Source organism: Vulpes vulpes, chromosome 8 (assembly GCF_048418805.1).
Source record: "Vulpes vulpes isolate BD-2025 chromosome 8, VulVul3, whole genome shotgun sequence".
Taxonomy (NCBI): Eukaryota; Metazoa; Chordata; class Mammalia; order Carnivora; family Canidae; genus Vulpes; species Vulpes vulpes.
Window position 1 is genome coordinate 75,498,291 of NC_132787.1, and position 15,127 is coordinate 75,513,417.

Here is a 15,127-nt window from a genome sequence, read left to right on the forward strand (position 1 = left end):
GACCTCTCAGAGTTCTTGAAAGGCTATAGAGAATGATGTACAGCACATATTTACCTTTGGAAACTGGAAGGCATTTTTTTTCAGAGGTGGAAATGTAAATACTATACAAAATTACCTCTGAACCTATTGAGACAAGTGAGAATTCGAGCTGTATAGTTCTTTGTCAGCATATGGTGTTACTCCTTCTCCACCAACCTTAACTACACACCCTCACTTAGTAAAGTCTTCATACCTGGGATTAGTTAGGCATGAATGATGGCTAAGAATACCTTTATCATGGAGGAATTTTAGCAAGCACTATCTTCGGACGCCTGGGTGGCTCAGTGGTTGAGCCTCTGCCTTCAGCTCATGGCGTGATCCTGGATCCCAGGATCAAGTCCCGCTTCGGGCTCCCTGCGAGGAGCCTGCTTCTCCTTCAAGGAGCCTGCTTCTCCCTCTGCCTATGTCTCTGCCTCTTTCTCTGACTCTCATGAATAAATAAATAAAATTTAAAAAAAGGCGCTACCTTAATCGTTTTTTGTTATGTTACAGGAGCTGTCATCCCATTTACCGAATGACTGTTTGGTGCCATTTGTACCTAAGGTCCCCAAGTCAGTACCATACAATAACATATTCACTGTACTATGAAGAACTCCATTACCATCACCATTTCAAGTCTTGTGGCCTACTAATTTAGCAATTATAGTAATAGCAAACAGACCCAGAGGCTTAAAATAATAGAGCACTGCTGGTTAAAATCAGAATTGGGAAGAACTTGATATAAAATGTACTAAGCAAACTAACCTGAGTTGCCTTTGGAAAAAAAAAATCACAGTCTTTTATAATTTAGTTTCCACATGCCACCTACTCTCAATTTAATCTCTAATTACAGTTCTCTGAGATTGTTGTCTTTTTCTTGAGGAAAACGGGTTATTATTTGAAAAAGTAGCATTTACATTGCGTAATCAGGATATCATAAACCTTTTTGGTAAAGAAAAAAATTTAGATCAGGAATATGAACTTTCTTTTTAAGATGGGACAAGCTTTGACTAAATGAATGAAACTCCTAATTTCCTAGGTTTTTAGGCTTCCTGTTTGCTCAATGTAATGGTGAAAATTGTTCCTGATCTTTTTTTTTTTTTTTTGAGATTTAAATTTTTTATTTGATAGAGAGAATGCACACACAACAGGGGGAGCTGCAGGCAGAGGGAGAGGGAGGAGAGGACTTCCCACTGAACAGGGAGCCCAATGCGGGGCTTGATCCCAGGACCCTGGGACTAGGACCTGAGCTGAAGGCAGATGCTTGACTAGGCCACCCAGGCACCCAAATTGTTCCTGATCTTGAAACTGTTTTTTGCAAATACACTGTGAGACATAGAGTCAGACCAGCCAGACTAGCCTTATGTTTGAAATGAAGACATTGTATTTAATATGTTGTGGGGTTTAATTCCCTGAAATGTCCCAATACCCAAGGTCCCAGAAGGTAAGGGTTTGCTCAACTGTGTGTAAAGCCTGCCTTTTGTCATTTCAAATTAGGGTGACCAGTAGTCTCATTTGATGCAGGATGTCTGGTTTTAAAACTGAAAGTCCTGTGTCCTGGGAACAAAGGACTGGGAAAATTGGGATGATTGGTCAGTCTACTTCAAATTATAAATCTGAACCCCTATACTTGAATTGACTTCACATTTGTGTATCAGAATATATCAGAAAACTGAATACGTTCATAAAACATTATGCAATAACTCATTAATCATACCTCTTGTTATTCCCTTACTGTGTAAATGAACTGGTAACTGTCCCCTGGCTTTTTGGTCCTTTTTCTTCAAGCCTATAAAAATCAAGTATGATTTCTGGCTTTGAGGTGCAGCTTGTTTTCCCTGTCTCTCCTCTGCAGTAGTTAAAACACAGAAAACCTAGTTTTAACCAAAGTCTTTCTGTAGTTTCTGAGACTATGAAGTTGTCAAGAACTGGAGGGTGAAAGGCGCCAGCTGTGGGCCTGGTGCAGGCCTGGTAGAGAGGAAGATATAGGGCCCCGGGCAGGCCCAGAGAGGAAGGGCAGAGAGGAAGCAGTCGCAAGGGTTCATAAGAGAGGAAGAACCTGGCATACAATTCACTCTCAGCTAAAAAGATTAGTTTAAGGTCTTATACTTACCAGGCAGATACTGGATATGGCAGGGGGCTGCTTCTGAGAATGCCCCTAATGCTCCCTCCTTCCTTATGGAATCCTCCCTCACTTCTGAGTGTGACTTTCTTCTAACCCTCAAAAGTGATGAGATGTCCCTTCTGTGGTTAGACTAAGATTATGATTGACTTCTTGCTAGTAAATGCTATTGCTTTCTTGGCTTGCAAGCTTTGATGATATTGGGGAACCCCATGTGGCAAGGAACTATGGGTGACCTCCAGTTGCTGAAGACAGCCTCTTGCTGACAGCCAGAAAAATGCTGAAGCCCTTAGTCCCAGAACCCAAGAAATTTAATTCTGACTGAGCCTGGGAGCAGAACTTTCCCCAGCAGAGCATTGGATGAGATCATACACCAAACAACACCGTTATTGCAGCCTTGTGAGGCCCTAAGCAGAAGACCCATCTAGGCCTGTCCTGATCCACAGAAATCATGACATAATAAATATATTATTCCAACCCATACATTTTGTGGTAATATTTTATGCAGCAATAGCTATTAGTGCAGAGACTTGTCTATTTTCTCATAATCAGATTAAAAGTGACAAACAGGGATTTTATCAAAATCTTTGGCACACCAATTATATATGGAGATTTTTGCTAATTACCAGGTAAGTACACCAACCAAAGAGGTCTACTTTATAATACTAGATATACCTGTATCTGTATCCAAAATGCAATCTCAGGAGGCCTAAAGGTAATCCATGCTTGTTTGGAGGACATGGCAGGAGTTCAGTGAGTTGGTTGTCTGTAGGAGTCTACACCAGGCTTCTGTGTTCTGAGCCAAGTGGATGCCTCAAATGCCCACAGAAGAGAATGGAAGGATGATGGAGATAATAGATGACCATTCTCTGAAACTCCTGGATTTGTGATTTGGACCCCCATGAGCAGAGGTTAGTGGCAGAAGCTAGAAGATTTGCTTCCTTAAGAGACTTTGTCAGACCATGAGTACAAACAGTCCTGTTATTGACACTGGAGTGCCGCAGTGGGGGAGAATGACATGTTTGGCCACTCGGCAGGGAACACAGCCCTGCTTTGGCAACTGAGGATGGATGGTCTTTGGGAGTACAGGAGGGGCAATGTCAGCATCATCCTTGGTTTCCTCACAGTGAACATTGTGGGCTGCGGTCGCAGAGAAGCATCTTGAGAGAATTTGTGAGCAGCAGGGGAACACCCAGGAGGGAGAGATGAATGAATCCTTTCAGTGATTCTGCTTTACAGATTAGATAATTAGGAGCATAAGATTGTGCTGCCTTCGTTCCTTAAAAGACAGAGCCAGAAAAAAAAAAAAAAAAAAGCCAGAAGCAAGCTTGATGAGCGCTGATGCTTTAGTCCACAGGGAGAAAATGAAGGAAAGAGGAAAAGAAGCAGGGAAGATGAGAAATACTGTGCTGATGCTGCTTCACATCAAGAATCTGCTTGGCAGGTGGCCCACTCAGCCACACACATCTCCTGACAGGTGGTGCAGAGAGACCATGCCTTACAGTAGTCTACCTCGGGGAGAGGAAAAGGAAATTTATTTGACTGGCTCCTTCCAGCTTTGTTCCCACTGATCAATTTGCCTTGATCAAAATTTGCTCCCTGTATCAGGCCAGGGAAGTCTGGGGATTTTTTGGTTTCAGGCAAATGACTATAGTGAAATGCAAGTCTACTGAAACTTCTGAAAGTCTCTGGCTTAGTCCATTGGGGTTGCCATAACTAAAATACCATAAACTGCCTGGCGTATAAACAGCAAACTTTTATTTCTCATAGTTCTGGAGTCTGGGATGCCCAAGATTAGGGTGCTGGCAGATTCCGTGTCTGGTGACACCTGCTGTCTAGTTCACTGATAGCTGTTTTTTTTGCTGGGTTCTCACTTGGTGGCAAGGGCCAGGGAGTTCTGTGGGGTCTCTTTTAGAAGTACACTAATCCCACTCATGAAGGCTCCACCCTTATGATCTAAGCACCTCCTAAAGACCCCATTTCCTAATACCATCCCATGGGGCATTAGTTTCAATATACGAATTTTGCTGGGACACAAACATTCAGTCCTCAGCAGCCTCTTTCCTGTTGGAGCAAAGGCTTCTGAGAAAAGGCATTTGAGCTAAACCCTGAAGGCTGACATTCCCAATAAAAGGAAGAGAATGAACCAAGATACCAGGGCCACGAAGTGCAAAACGTGTTTGGGGAATCCCAGGGGACATAAAGTTTCAGCCAACTTTACATTTCTGGTTAAATAACTTAAACTTTATTTTTAAGGCAATAGGATGCCTAACAATACTTTTAACCTGGAGATACCATGCAATGGGAGATTATAGCTCAAGAAATTTTTCTAGTTTTTGTTAAGTGTGGTACGGTACAGTTGCATCCACAAGACACAGAGTGCGGGATAAAGCTGGCTTCTTAACCTGGATCTATGGATCACATGGGGGAAGTGTGTATGAAGCTCAAAAAGTCACGCTACGTTTTTGTAGGAGCCTCCCTAACTTCAACTTTTCCAAGGCTCCGGAACCCAAAAAAGTTAAAGTGCACTGGCATATTAGAGAAAAATCAGCACATCCCTTTCTGCCCCAAGCCTGGAAGTACATCCTTCCAGTTTGGGGGTCAGGAGGCTGAAGTGAAAGAGGCAGTTCACGCTTGTAATGACACCACCTGGAGAAGATCTGGACGCCAGCAGGGACCTCTCACGGTACACACTGCAGCAGAGACGGGAGCCTTCGGAGCCGCGCGCGGCGGGGCCGCGGGAGCTTGCAGCGCCCTGGGAAGCCCGCCCCGCACTTTCTCCCCGCGGCTGCGCAGGCGCTAGGACCGAGGTACTGCTGCCGCGCGCCTCCCGCGACGCCCCGCCCCCCCCGCCCCGCCCCGCCCCCGCGCGAGGCAGGACGGGAAGGCTAAGATGGACGCGTTCATTTGAACATCTCGCCTGAGTGGCTTCTCCGCACGCCTGCCTGTCGTTCGCTGTCGCGCCAGCAGCAGCCGCAGTCCATTCTTCCTCCGGAACAGAGGAGGGAGAGGGAATGAGAAGCTGCGGCGGCCGAGGCGTCCCCGTGACCGGCCCTGCCGCTGCCCTCGGGCCCCCTCGGCCCCGCGCCTCCGGGGAGCAGCCGGGGCTCGCCGCGCCTGACGCGTCCCGAGTCACACAGGTGCGGGCCGGGCCGGCAGCGGCCGGTGGTTCCCCGCGTGTCCCGTGATCCGCGCGGCGGCGCCGAGGTGGACCTCCGTGCGGTGACTAGATGGCTGGGAGCCCGGGGGCAGGCCCTGAGCACGCGTTTGCGCCTGGTGGTCCTTGGCCTGCGGACTGGGCTTCCCGGGGGCGGGGGGGCACCTCCCGCGCCGCGCCTCGCTGACTTCCTTCCTGAGCCGGACGCGGCGTCCCGTGGGGGCCTCAGCTTCTAAGTCGGCCCCCTGCTTCTCGGACGGGATTCTCCGAGGTCCGGGGGCTAGCTTGTTGGTGTCACCCAGCCCTAAGGAGGCTGAGGAAGCTCTGCCTTTTTGCGGAGGCTCCCCGCAAGATGCCTTTCCTGTGCACTTGGGTCTCTCTCTCTCTTTTTTTTTTTTTTAAGATTTTATTTATTTATTCATGAGAGACAGAGAGAGAGGGAGGCAGAGACATAGGCAGAGGGAGAAGCAGGCTCCATGCAGGGAGCCCAACACGGGACTCGATCCTGGGTCTCCACGATCAATGGGTCTCTTGAAGCAATTTGGTGGTTACTTTGGGCAGCGTCGTTTTTGTTTCTAGTAAACGATGCTGATAACTTGATTTATAGCCTATTTAATGTAATATAGTACTTTTATATGTCGCTTTTTAATGTTGCCCCTAATAAGTAAACACAAAAATTTGGGGCTGCTATGAAACTCTTATTTATTTATTTATTTATTTATTTATTTATTTATTATTCATTCATTCATTCATTGATTCATTCATGAGAGACACAGAGAGAGAGACAGAGCACAGGCAGAGGGAGAAGCAGGCCCCATGCAGGGAGCCCGATGCGGGACTCGATCCTGGGTCTCCAGGATAACACCCCGGGCCTAAGGCAGCGCTAAACCGCTGAGCCACCCGGGCTGCCCTATGAAAGTCTTCAGTATGTTTTCATCGTACAGAAGAATATTGCGCTGTTAAAATAATCACATAATAATGTAATTTTCTCAAAGTTTTAATAGAATAACATTTCGAAATTGCACAACTGAAGTTGGATAAAGTCGCAAGTTTAATGCTGGCTCTCCTGTTGACTAGGAAATAGGAAGACCAGCAGAGTTTTGTTGTTTTCCTGTAAGTTTTATAAGGCACGTTATTAGTTATGTCCTAAATTCACCTGTTCTCAATTCTGAATTTTAGCAGGAGGAAATAAGTGCCACCATTTTGACATACAGTAATCTCAGGAATAATGTTAATTCACAGCAAAATAGCTTCGCAACTCTGGTTGCTGTATAGGAACTTGCGTAGGAACTACAGATGCTTAGAGAGTGCAGCAAGGAAAATGGATGCCAAAAAACCCTCACATGAGAAATCACAGTCAAATTTAATTAAACTCCTGTCTGTAGTGCTGATACCAAATGTTTGTTTTGATTTCCATGTTCGAGGATTGCAGTTTAAATGTGATGCCACAAAGCCTATTTCTAATGTAGGTATTGTCTCAGACACAGAACCGGCATCCACCTTATATATCACACGGCAGAGCATCAAAATTTTATTAGCTGTTGATTACTGTATATAGAAATGTTTTGGAGATAAAGGAGCATTTTTCCACCCATAGCTCATCTACTAATGAACTGTATCTTCATAGATTGTACTAATGTAAGCTAGCAGTCTTTTTTTTTTTTTTTTTTTTTAAAGCTAGCAATCTTAAATTTACTGCCAGCATGACTATTCTGTGGCCAGGGTTATTCATGCATTGGTTCTGGTTTGACCAAAAATTTGGAATTGGTTGTAATTATATGTTTAAATGAATTGAAGTGTCAGAACTGCTGATGACATTTAATGAATTATTCGGTCTTTTGTGGACGGGTCAACTAAAAGCAGTACTCAATTACTGATGAATTAGAAGTAATATTTTTTTGTTTCATTCCAATATGCCATTGATCCTTTAGATATGCTTTTCATGGAATCTGGAATGCCCTTTGATACTATGATTACTTGTATACCTACAATATGATAGAATTATTTGACACTCATCTAAGGATTAATGACTTCTGTAAACTTTTATGGTATTTTTATTCTGGTTTTGACTTTAGAAGCTGACCAGAATGTGTTTGAATTCATGCAGAAATAATGTTGATATTTGGAACCCATGTCGAACTTCTATGAAGAAAGGGCAACGATGATTGCAGCCGGGGATTTGCAGGAATTTGTTCCTTTTGGTCGAGACCACTGCAAGCACCACCCTAATGCTTTGAACCTTCAGCTTCGCCAGCTGCAGCCAGCCTCTGAGTTATGGTCTTCTGATGGTGCTGCTGGCTTGGTGGGATCCCTTCAGGAGGTTACAATCCACGAGAAACAGAAGGTTCCATTAAGTTTCCCAGTACATTTTTTGAAACGTAGAGTGATGTGATCTGTTTATAATTTAAGGCTACTCAGATGCATCTGAGAAATGAATATGATGCAACTTGTAGAGTCAAGATTCTTATTTGGTAATTTCAATCAAGGAAGTAATAACATTGTATTATAGTGCCATAGTTATTTATTTTAGACATGTGTAACTCATGGTGTCATAGTAAGAGTCCAGTTTGGTAGTATGATTATGGTCTATTTTAAATCTCCTTCTCTTCATTTAGTATGTAGAGTCCAGATTTCATGTTTTGGGGAGTAGGTGGTAGAGTTAGAAATAGTCCCTGCTGCAAAAGATCTGCATGTTTCTAGAGGAGAAAAAAAATTCTGCACAAGTAGGTAGAGTAGTAATTCTTAAATAGAGGAATGAGATGTAAGTGTGTATCAGAAAATCAGTCTTCTTTCCTTCCTTATTCCTTTCTTGTATCCCTTTGGGTTACCAAAATCTCAGGGAAGGGAGGTTTATGTAGTTAGAAATCTAAACCTTTCTTGTTCTCATTCATTTAATGGGTAGGACAAGTGAAGGAAGGTGAATGTACATGCAGTTGTGAAATGGGGAAGTCTGCATTATTACCAGTAATTCCTGTGTATACCTCACTACTCCTTTTCCATCACCCTCACATATACTTAATATACCTTTTTAGTGTCCCGAGTATGTTGGTTTCATTTTTGTATCTTATAGATAAGTATAATTTTTGTTTATATTTTCGGCAGAATAATATAGTAACATAAGGCAGTTAATACAGAATTTTTGAGTAAATTCTCGTTCATGAAACCTGTAAGATTTATAATACACACCCACTGTCCGTTAATCAGTGGCACCAAACTTTCTGAGAGTTAGGTTTGGATTGAGTCTTACTCCATAGGCAGAGAGAGAGTAGGAGACTTGTATCTGGATGACTCTTTTACTTAATTAATAAATCTTGTTCCATACTATTGAAAAAGAGAGTGCTTTAACATGTCTTACATATGTTAATTTTTAAGGAAAGCTGGCAGTTAAGGAAAGGCGTCAGTGAAATTGGAGAAGAAGTGGATTATGATGAGGAACTCTATGTGGCTGGAAATATGGTGATCTGGAGCAAAGGAAGTAAAAGCCAGGCATTGGCTGTTTATAAAGCGTTTACAGTTGACAGTCCTGTTCAACAGGTGAGTTGGTTTGAATTTTAGCATTTAGTTGACTGTTTAACACTTTTTATAAAAAAAGCTTTTGTCTTAGAATTTAACAGAAATGCTGCCTTTAGCCCAGGGTGTGATCCTGGAGACCTGGGATCCAGTCCCATGTCTGGCTCCTTGCATGGAGCCTGCTTCTCCCTCTGCCTGTGTCTCTGCCTCTCTCTCTCCTTGTGTCTCTCATGAATAAGTAAATAAAATCTTTGGGAAAATAAAAAAGAAGATAGAACTAACAAGTTAAAAAAAAAAATAAACCTAACTGTTCTGAAATTGGTAATTAAAGGGAAAAATTAAGCATTTGCCATGCGGTTTTGGAAGATGTGCAGTTCATCTCCAGTTGTAGATGAAACAAGAATGGCCAAAGTTTAATAATTATTGAAGCTGGTGGATGGGAATTCATTGCTATTCTGTTTACTTAATATTACATTTGAGATATCTCATAATAAAAAGTTTAAAGAAAAAAACACCATGAGAAAACAATTAGGGGGACAGTTTATGTTCTGGTCTCTTTAAAATGTCAGAGAGAAAGAAAGAAAAGGTGAGGACTGTTGTAGATTAAAAGACTAAAAGGGCATTACCAAATGTAATCTTTTTTTGAAACTTGTTAAATGAACTTTGATTGAATCTTGGTTCTAGAAAATCAGCTAAAAAAGACATTTTTGGGGGGACATTTGAAAAACTTGCAAATGGACTAGATATTAAGTGATGTTAGAAAGTTATTTTTTTCAGGACACCTGGGTGGCTCAGTGGTTGAGCACCTGCCTTCGGCTCAGGGTGTGATCCTGGAGTCCCGGGATCAAGTCTCACATCGGGCTCCCTGCATGGAGCCTACTTCTCCCTCTGCCTGTGTCTCTGCCTCTCTCTGTGTCTCTCATGAGTAAATAAGTAAAATCTTTTATTTTTATTTTTATTTTTATTTTTATTTATTTATGATAGTCACACAGAGAGAGAGAGAGAGATTTTTTTTTTTTTTAAGATTTTACTTATTTAGGGATCCCTGGGTGGCGCAGAGGTTTGGCGTTTGCCTTTGGCCCAGGGCGCGATCCTAGAGACCCGGGATCGAGTCCCACGTCGGGCTCCCGGTGCATGGAGCCTGCTTCTCCCTCTGCCTGTGTCTCTGCCTCTCTCTCTCTCTCTCTCTCTCTCTCTGTGACTATCATAAAAAAAAATTTAAAGGGAATGAAGTCTTGATACATACTACAACATAAATGAATCTTGAAAATATTATGCCTAATGAAAGAATCCAGTCACTAATGGTGACATATTGTATAATTCCATTTATATGAAATGCCTAGAATAGGCAGATCTTTTATTTTTTGGTAAGATTTTATTTATGTATTTGAGAAAGAGAAAGAGCGCAGGCACTTGTGCAAGCTGGGGGAGGGGCAAAGGGAGAGGGAGAGAGAATCTGAAGCAGACTCCATGCTCAGCATGGAGCCCTACATGGGGCTCCGTCTGACAACTCTAACCCTAACCTGAGCTGAAATCAAGAGTTGGATGTTCAACCAATTGAGCCACCCAGGAACCCTGCCAATGATCTTTTTGATGATAATTTTTCCATATATAATCCATATGGTTAGTGTAGACATGAAAAATGGATTTGATGATGTCCAAATAATTCTTTGCTTTTGTGTTTCCATCTTAATTTCTCCCAAGAATGATTGCGTGTTTATTAGATTCCATAGATATGTGGTTAGACATTTTATCTCTTTTCTCTTGCCTTCTTTTAAGATTGCTTGTAAATAGGGGTGCCTGGGTGATTCGGTCAGTGAAGCATCTGACTTTCAATTTCTACTCAGGTTATGATCTCAGGGTCGACTTGGGAGTTGGGCTCTGCACTGGGTGTGGAGCCTGTTTAAGATTCCCTCCCTCCCTCCCTCCCTCCCTCCCTCTCTCCCTCTCTCTCTCTCTCTCTCTCTCTGTCTCTCTCTGACCTTCCTCTCCCGCTCTCTCTCTTAAAAAGGAAAGAAAAAATAGTTAAAGTGGTAAGTTTTATGTTACATATATTTTACCATAATTTAGAGAAACAGAAATGCCACTAAATAATTTCAATAAGTAATTGTCAAGCATGCGGAATGAAGTCTAATAACTTTTCCTGGTTTTTATTTTATGAGTGGGGGGCCTTTAAGAAAGGAAAATGTTAGCTTTTCTAAAGTTTTTTTTTCTAATGTGAGTCTAATACAGTCTGAGAATGATAAGATCATTAGGTAAGTCTGGAGATTATAAAATAGCTTGGTAGTTTTGAACACTTCTGATAACTCTTTAGCTTTCTAAAACTTATTTGCAAACATAGTTTGTCTCTCCTTACAATATTTATTAATTAGTCTAATTTTATTTTATCTTACTCTTTTTTGTTCCCATGGTATGATAAGGAGGTACGGGTATTACCTAGGTGTCATTGTTATTAGTCAGATGCCACTAGTGAATAGGTTATTATTTAGATAAAATTTTCTCAGGTAAATATTTTGTTTTGATTTTAGGCATTGTGGTGTGACTTCATTATATCACAGGATAAGTCTGAGAAGGCCTACAGTAAGTTTTTTTTTTTTTTAATTTTATTTCATCTTACTCCAGATGTTTATCTCCTTGGATTTTGTTGTTGTTCAAAATAAGTAGCCACTAATGATAGTGATTTAGCCTAAGCAGTTTTTTTATGGTACATAAAAGAATTTGTGCTATTGGGAATTGCAGTTTGTGATTGTTGAAAAATTTTTTTTTTGAAAAAACAAACAAACAAAAAACCATAAATCTTGTTGTATCCTTTCTTTTCAGGTAGCAATGAAGTAGAAAAATGCATATGTATATTGCAAAGCTCATGTATTAACATGCATAGCATAGAAGGAAAAGATTACATAGCTTCTTTACCTTTTCAGGTAAATTGAGTGTTTTACTGTTTTTGTGTTTAGTTGTATAATATTCTTGAATTAATTGGTTGCAGAAGTATTGCTATCCTTATGCTTTGTAGTAATCAATAATGTCATTTTTATTCAGATAAAGTAACCAAATTTTAACAGCTTTAATTCTTACTGTTTTTCTATCCTTTGCATAAAAAATAAAATTTTTAATGAAGCGAATTATGGAGTTTTTTTTTATAAAAAATAAAAAGAAATTGTAATATTAAAGCACAAGACCAAGATTAGTCTTTTTCCTGTTTCTCATCATCTTTTTTATACCTAGTGTTATATTAAAATTTTATCACATTGTCATTTTGGTACTGTTACTAGCCAGTGGCAGGAATTTCTGATTGAATTCTTTCTTAGGTTTGATTTTGTCTTGGACTTTAAAAAAATACAGTTAATGATCACATTGTTTTGTAAAGCTTATTAAATTGGAACAAAATCTAATGTTTTATAGTTTCCTAAGCACATGTTATATAGAGTAATTTCTTTTACTTCTGTTTTTTCTTGTCCTTTACCTGATAGGTTGCAAATGTTTGGCCCACCAAATATGGATTATTGTTTGAACGAAGCAGTTCTACACATGAGGTACCTCCAGGTCCACCCAGGTATTCGTTTTACTCAGTTCAGTATATTATTTGGGCTTTTTTTGGTGTTGGTTTTGAGGTAAAATTATCTAAAAGTTCAGGATGATGGGGGCATCTGGGCAGCTCAGTGGTTGAGGGTCTGCCTTTGGCTCAGGTCGTGATCCCAGGGTCCTGGGATGGAGATCTGCAGTGGGCTCCCTGCGGGGAGCCTGCTATGCCCTCTGCCTATGTCTCTGCTGCTCTCTCTCTGTCTCTCATGAATAAATAAAAATCTTAAAAAAAAAAAAAGTTCAAGGTGATGATGATTTCCATGCTAACAGCGTAGATAAATGCCATTTTCTCTTATCTCAATATTGTATACTTATGAGCCCTACTTCTGTTTTGGCATTTAATTATCTACTTCCTTTCTCCCTTCCATAGTAAAATTAAACAAGCACATACTGAAGGATAAAAAAGACTCTGTTATTAAAGCTGTCATTGTTTCATTGTGTTATTTTGGGCAAGTCATTAGAGCTTTCTTAGCTTTAGTTTCCTTATCTGTTACAAAAGTACTATCATTAACTTCTTGGATTTATGCAAAGATTAAATGAGCTAATGCACATAATCTTTGATGTAGGATTTAGTACATATCAGGTGCACAATAAATGGTAGATGCTTATTGGTGGCATGTTTACCTTGTCTCCCTAATAAATTGTGAGCTTACTGAAAGGCAGTAACATACAGTACCTGCCATAGTCTGCTGCAAGTAGTAGACACTGGTTTTAAAAATTTGCTTATAGATTTTAATCTTTCTGTGTTTAGGTAGAAGACCTATTTTTTTTCTCCTTTTTAATCATTCCTTAAAAAAATGCAGCCTTTTTATTTACTTGAAGTTTTTCTTCCTTTTTTGGGGGTGGGGCACTTTGTAAATGGAGGTAGGACTCTAAATTTCTTTCTTAGCTGCCAAAGACACACTGCCACTAAGAGAGGTTTTAAAAAAGAAGGAAAAGACTGCCTTATGGTTATTACTCCGTTGGTTCTGTAATGTGATGACTGCTGTTTGTAGAGATTTCCTGGGCTATATTGATTTCCTTGTGTGTGTGCATGCATGGAATTACCATGTACAAGAAGAGCGATTTCCAGGAATGAAATAGAAGATACTGTAAAACGTTTAGAGGCTTGCTTTGTGAGATGGTAGGTTTCTAGTTGCTTGTATATTCTGGAGAAGATATTTCTTTGCAGGAAAAAAGCACATAATTTGCGCACAAATGGAATGATTCTGTGTTGGTGATCACTGATTATTTGTTTATTACTAGAGAACCTTTACCCACTATGTTCAGCATGCTGCATCCACTAGATGAAATAACTCCACTTGTTTGTAAATCTGGAAGTAAGTGTATTTTTATAAATTCTTTCACATATGTTCATTTTAAGTTCTTTTTTTTTGAGTTTAGGAGATGGGAGGAAATGAAGGAGCTTTTTGAAAATTGAGTTGTTTTTTTTTAATTGGCTTGTTTTATAGAAATAATGTAGTTTGAACATTTTTATTATGAAAATTTATATTAAAGCAAGAACTTACTGAATACCAACTATTGAAACAGTATTAACTGTTTTAATAGTTATTCTTTTATTAAAAATAGGGCCTATAATCAATCAGGAATATTGATAGATTTGCTAACCTATCTGTAGATGACTCTTGACTCTGTTCCTTGGTAATTCCTTAATAAGTAAATGAATAATACTTAGATAAACTAAAATTGTTTTTTGTTGTTGTTGGAGAAAAAAGTATAGGTTCATAGACTTCTGTGTAAATTTTAATCATTTTTGCTGTTCATAATAAACTAATTTGCTGAGATGCAGAACTTTTAGTATTTCCTATGAGTATTTCTAGATGCTTATCTTAAAAAAAATTTAAATGTGGCCAAATATGATAGGTAATTATAAATAATGAGGACTTGGAAACTGAAAAAAATACTTCTATATATATATATATAAAATTATTATTATTTTTTTTTACCGGTTTCACTTGTAGAACTTTATCCTAAGCACATATTCTGAAATTCCACTGAGATTTTAATCTTCTGTATCAGGGCTTGGCAAACTGCAGCCCATGGGCTAAATCCAGCCAACAGCTTGTTTATGTAAGGCTTATGAGCTAAGAATAGTATTTATCTTTTTAAAGAGTTGTAGAAAAAAACATTATGCAACTGTCAGTATGTGGTTCACAAAGCTAAGCTATTTATTCTCTGGCCTTTTACAAAAACGTTTGTTGATAATTCTATATTATATTGGTAATGATTACAGACTATCTAATTACACACGTTAGACCCTGTGACTGAATGGTGTGAAGCCATTATTGATCATGCTTTTGAAAAATAATCTCAGGAATTGCTTATTCATAATGTTAAATAGAATATAAAACTGAATACAGTGTGATTCTAATTTTGTAAAAGCATAAAAAGTATGTATATGTGTAGGAAAAAAACACTACAAGGAATACTCCCTAATATAGTGGATATTTTGAGATGGTTGAATTACGAGTGATTTTTATTCATTTCTTTATAAAATACCTCTCATTTTATAAAATAATTATTGAAAATTAAAAAGTATTTTAACAGAGGGAAGCATTTAGGAAGCTGTCAGATAAGGTTATAGATAGAAATCATTTCAGGGTACTATAGAAGTAAAAGTTAAACTCACTAGGGAAAACTTATTTTGCGTGTATGCTCAGTAAAAGGTGTACTGTTCAGCTGTGTTTGAATAGTTATTATAGAGGACAGATTTCATAGAGAAGAAAACAGTCAAGAGG

General features: G+C 39.6%; 1 protein-coding gene across 2 annotated transcripts in view; it reads left to right on the forward strand.

The window, feature by feature from the left end:
* The first annotated feature begins 4,986 nt into the window (after positions 1–4,986).
* The window catches only part of ANAPC1 (anaphase promoting complex subunit 1), a 102,052-nt gene continuing 91,911 nt past the window's right edge, over positions 4,987–15,127 (forward strand). Inside the window, exons 1-7 of one of the 2 annotated variants that reach the window (XM_025994353.2) lie at positions 4,987–5,280; positions 7,405–7,641; positions 8,670–8,831; positions 11,336–11,387; positions 11,628–11,728; positions 12,278–12,360; positions 13,635–13,708. In XM_025994353.2, the coding sequence (XP_025850138.1) occupies positions 7,429–7,641; positions 8,670–8,831; positions 11,336–11,387; positions 11,628–11,728; positions 12,278–12,360; positions 13,635–13,708 (685 nt within the window). In that variant the 5' untranslated portion in view covers positions 4,987–5,280; positions 7,405–7,428. The remainder of the gene's footprint in view (positions 5,281–7,404; positions 7,642–8,669; positions 8,832–11,335; positions 11,388–11,627; positions 11,729–12,277; positions 12,361–13,634; positions 13,709–15,127) is intronic. The other variant, XM_072767149.1, reaches the window with a different exon arrangement.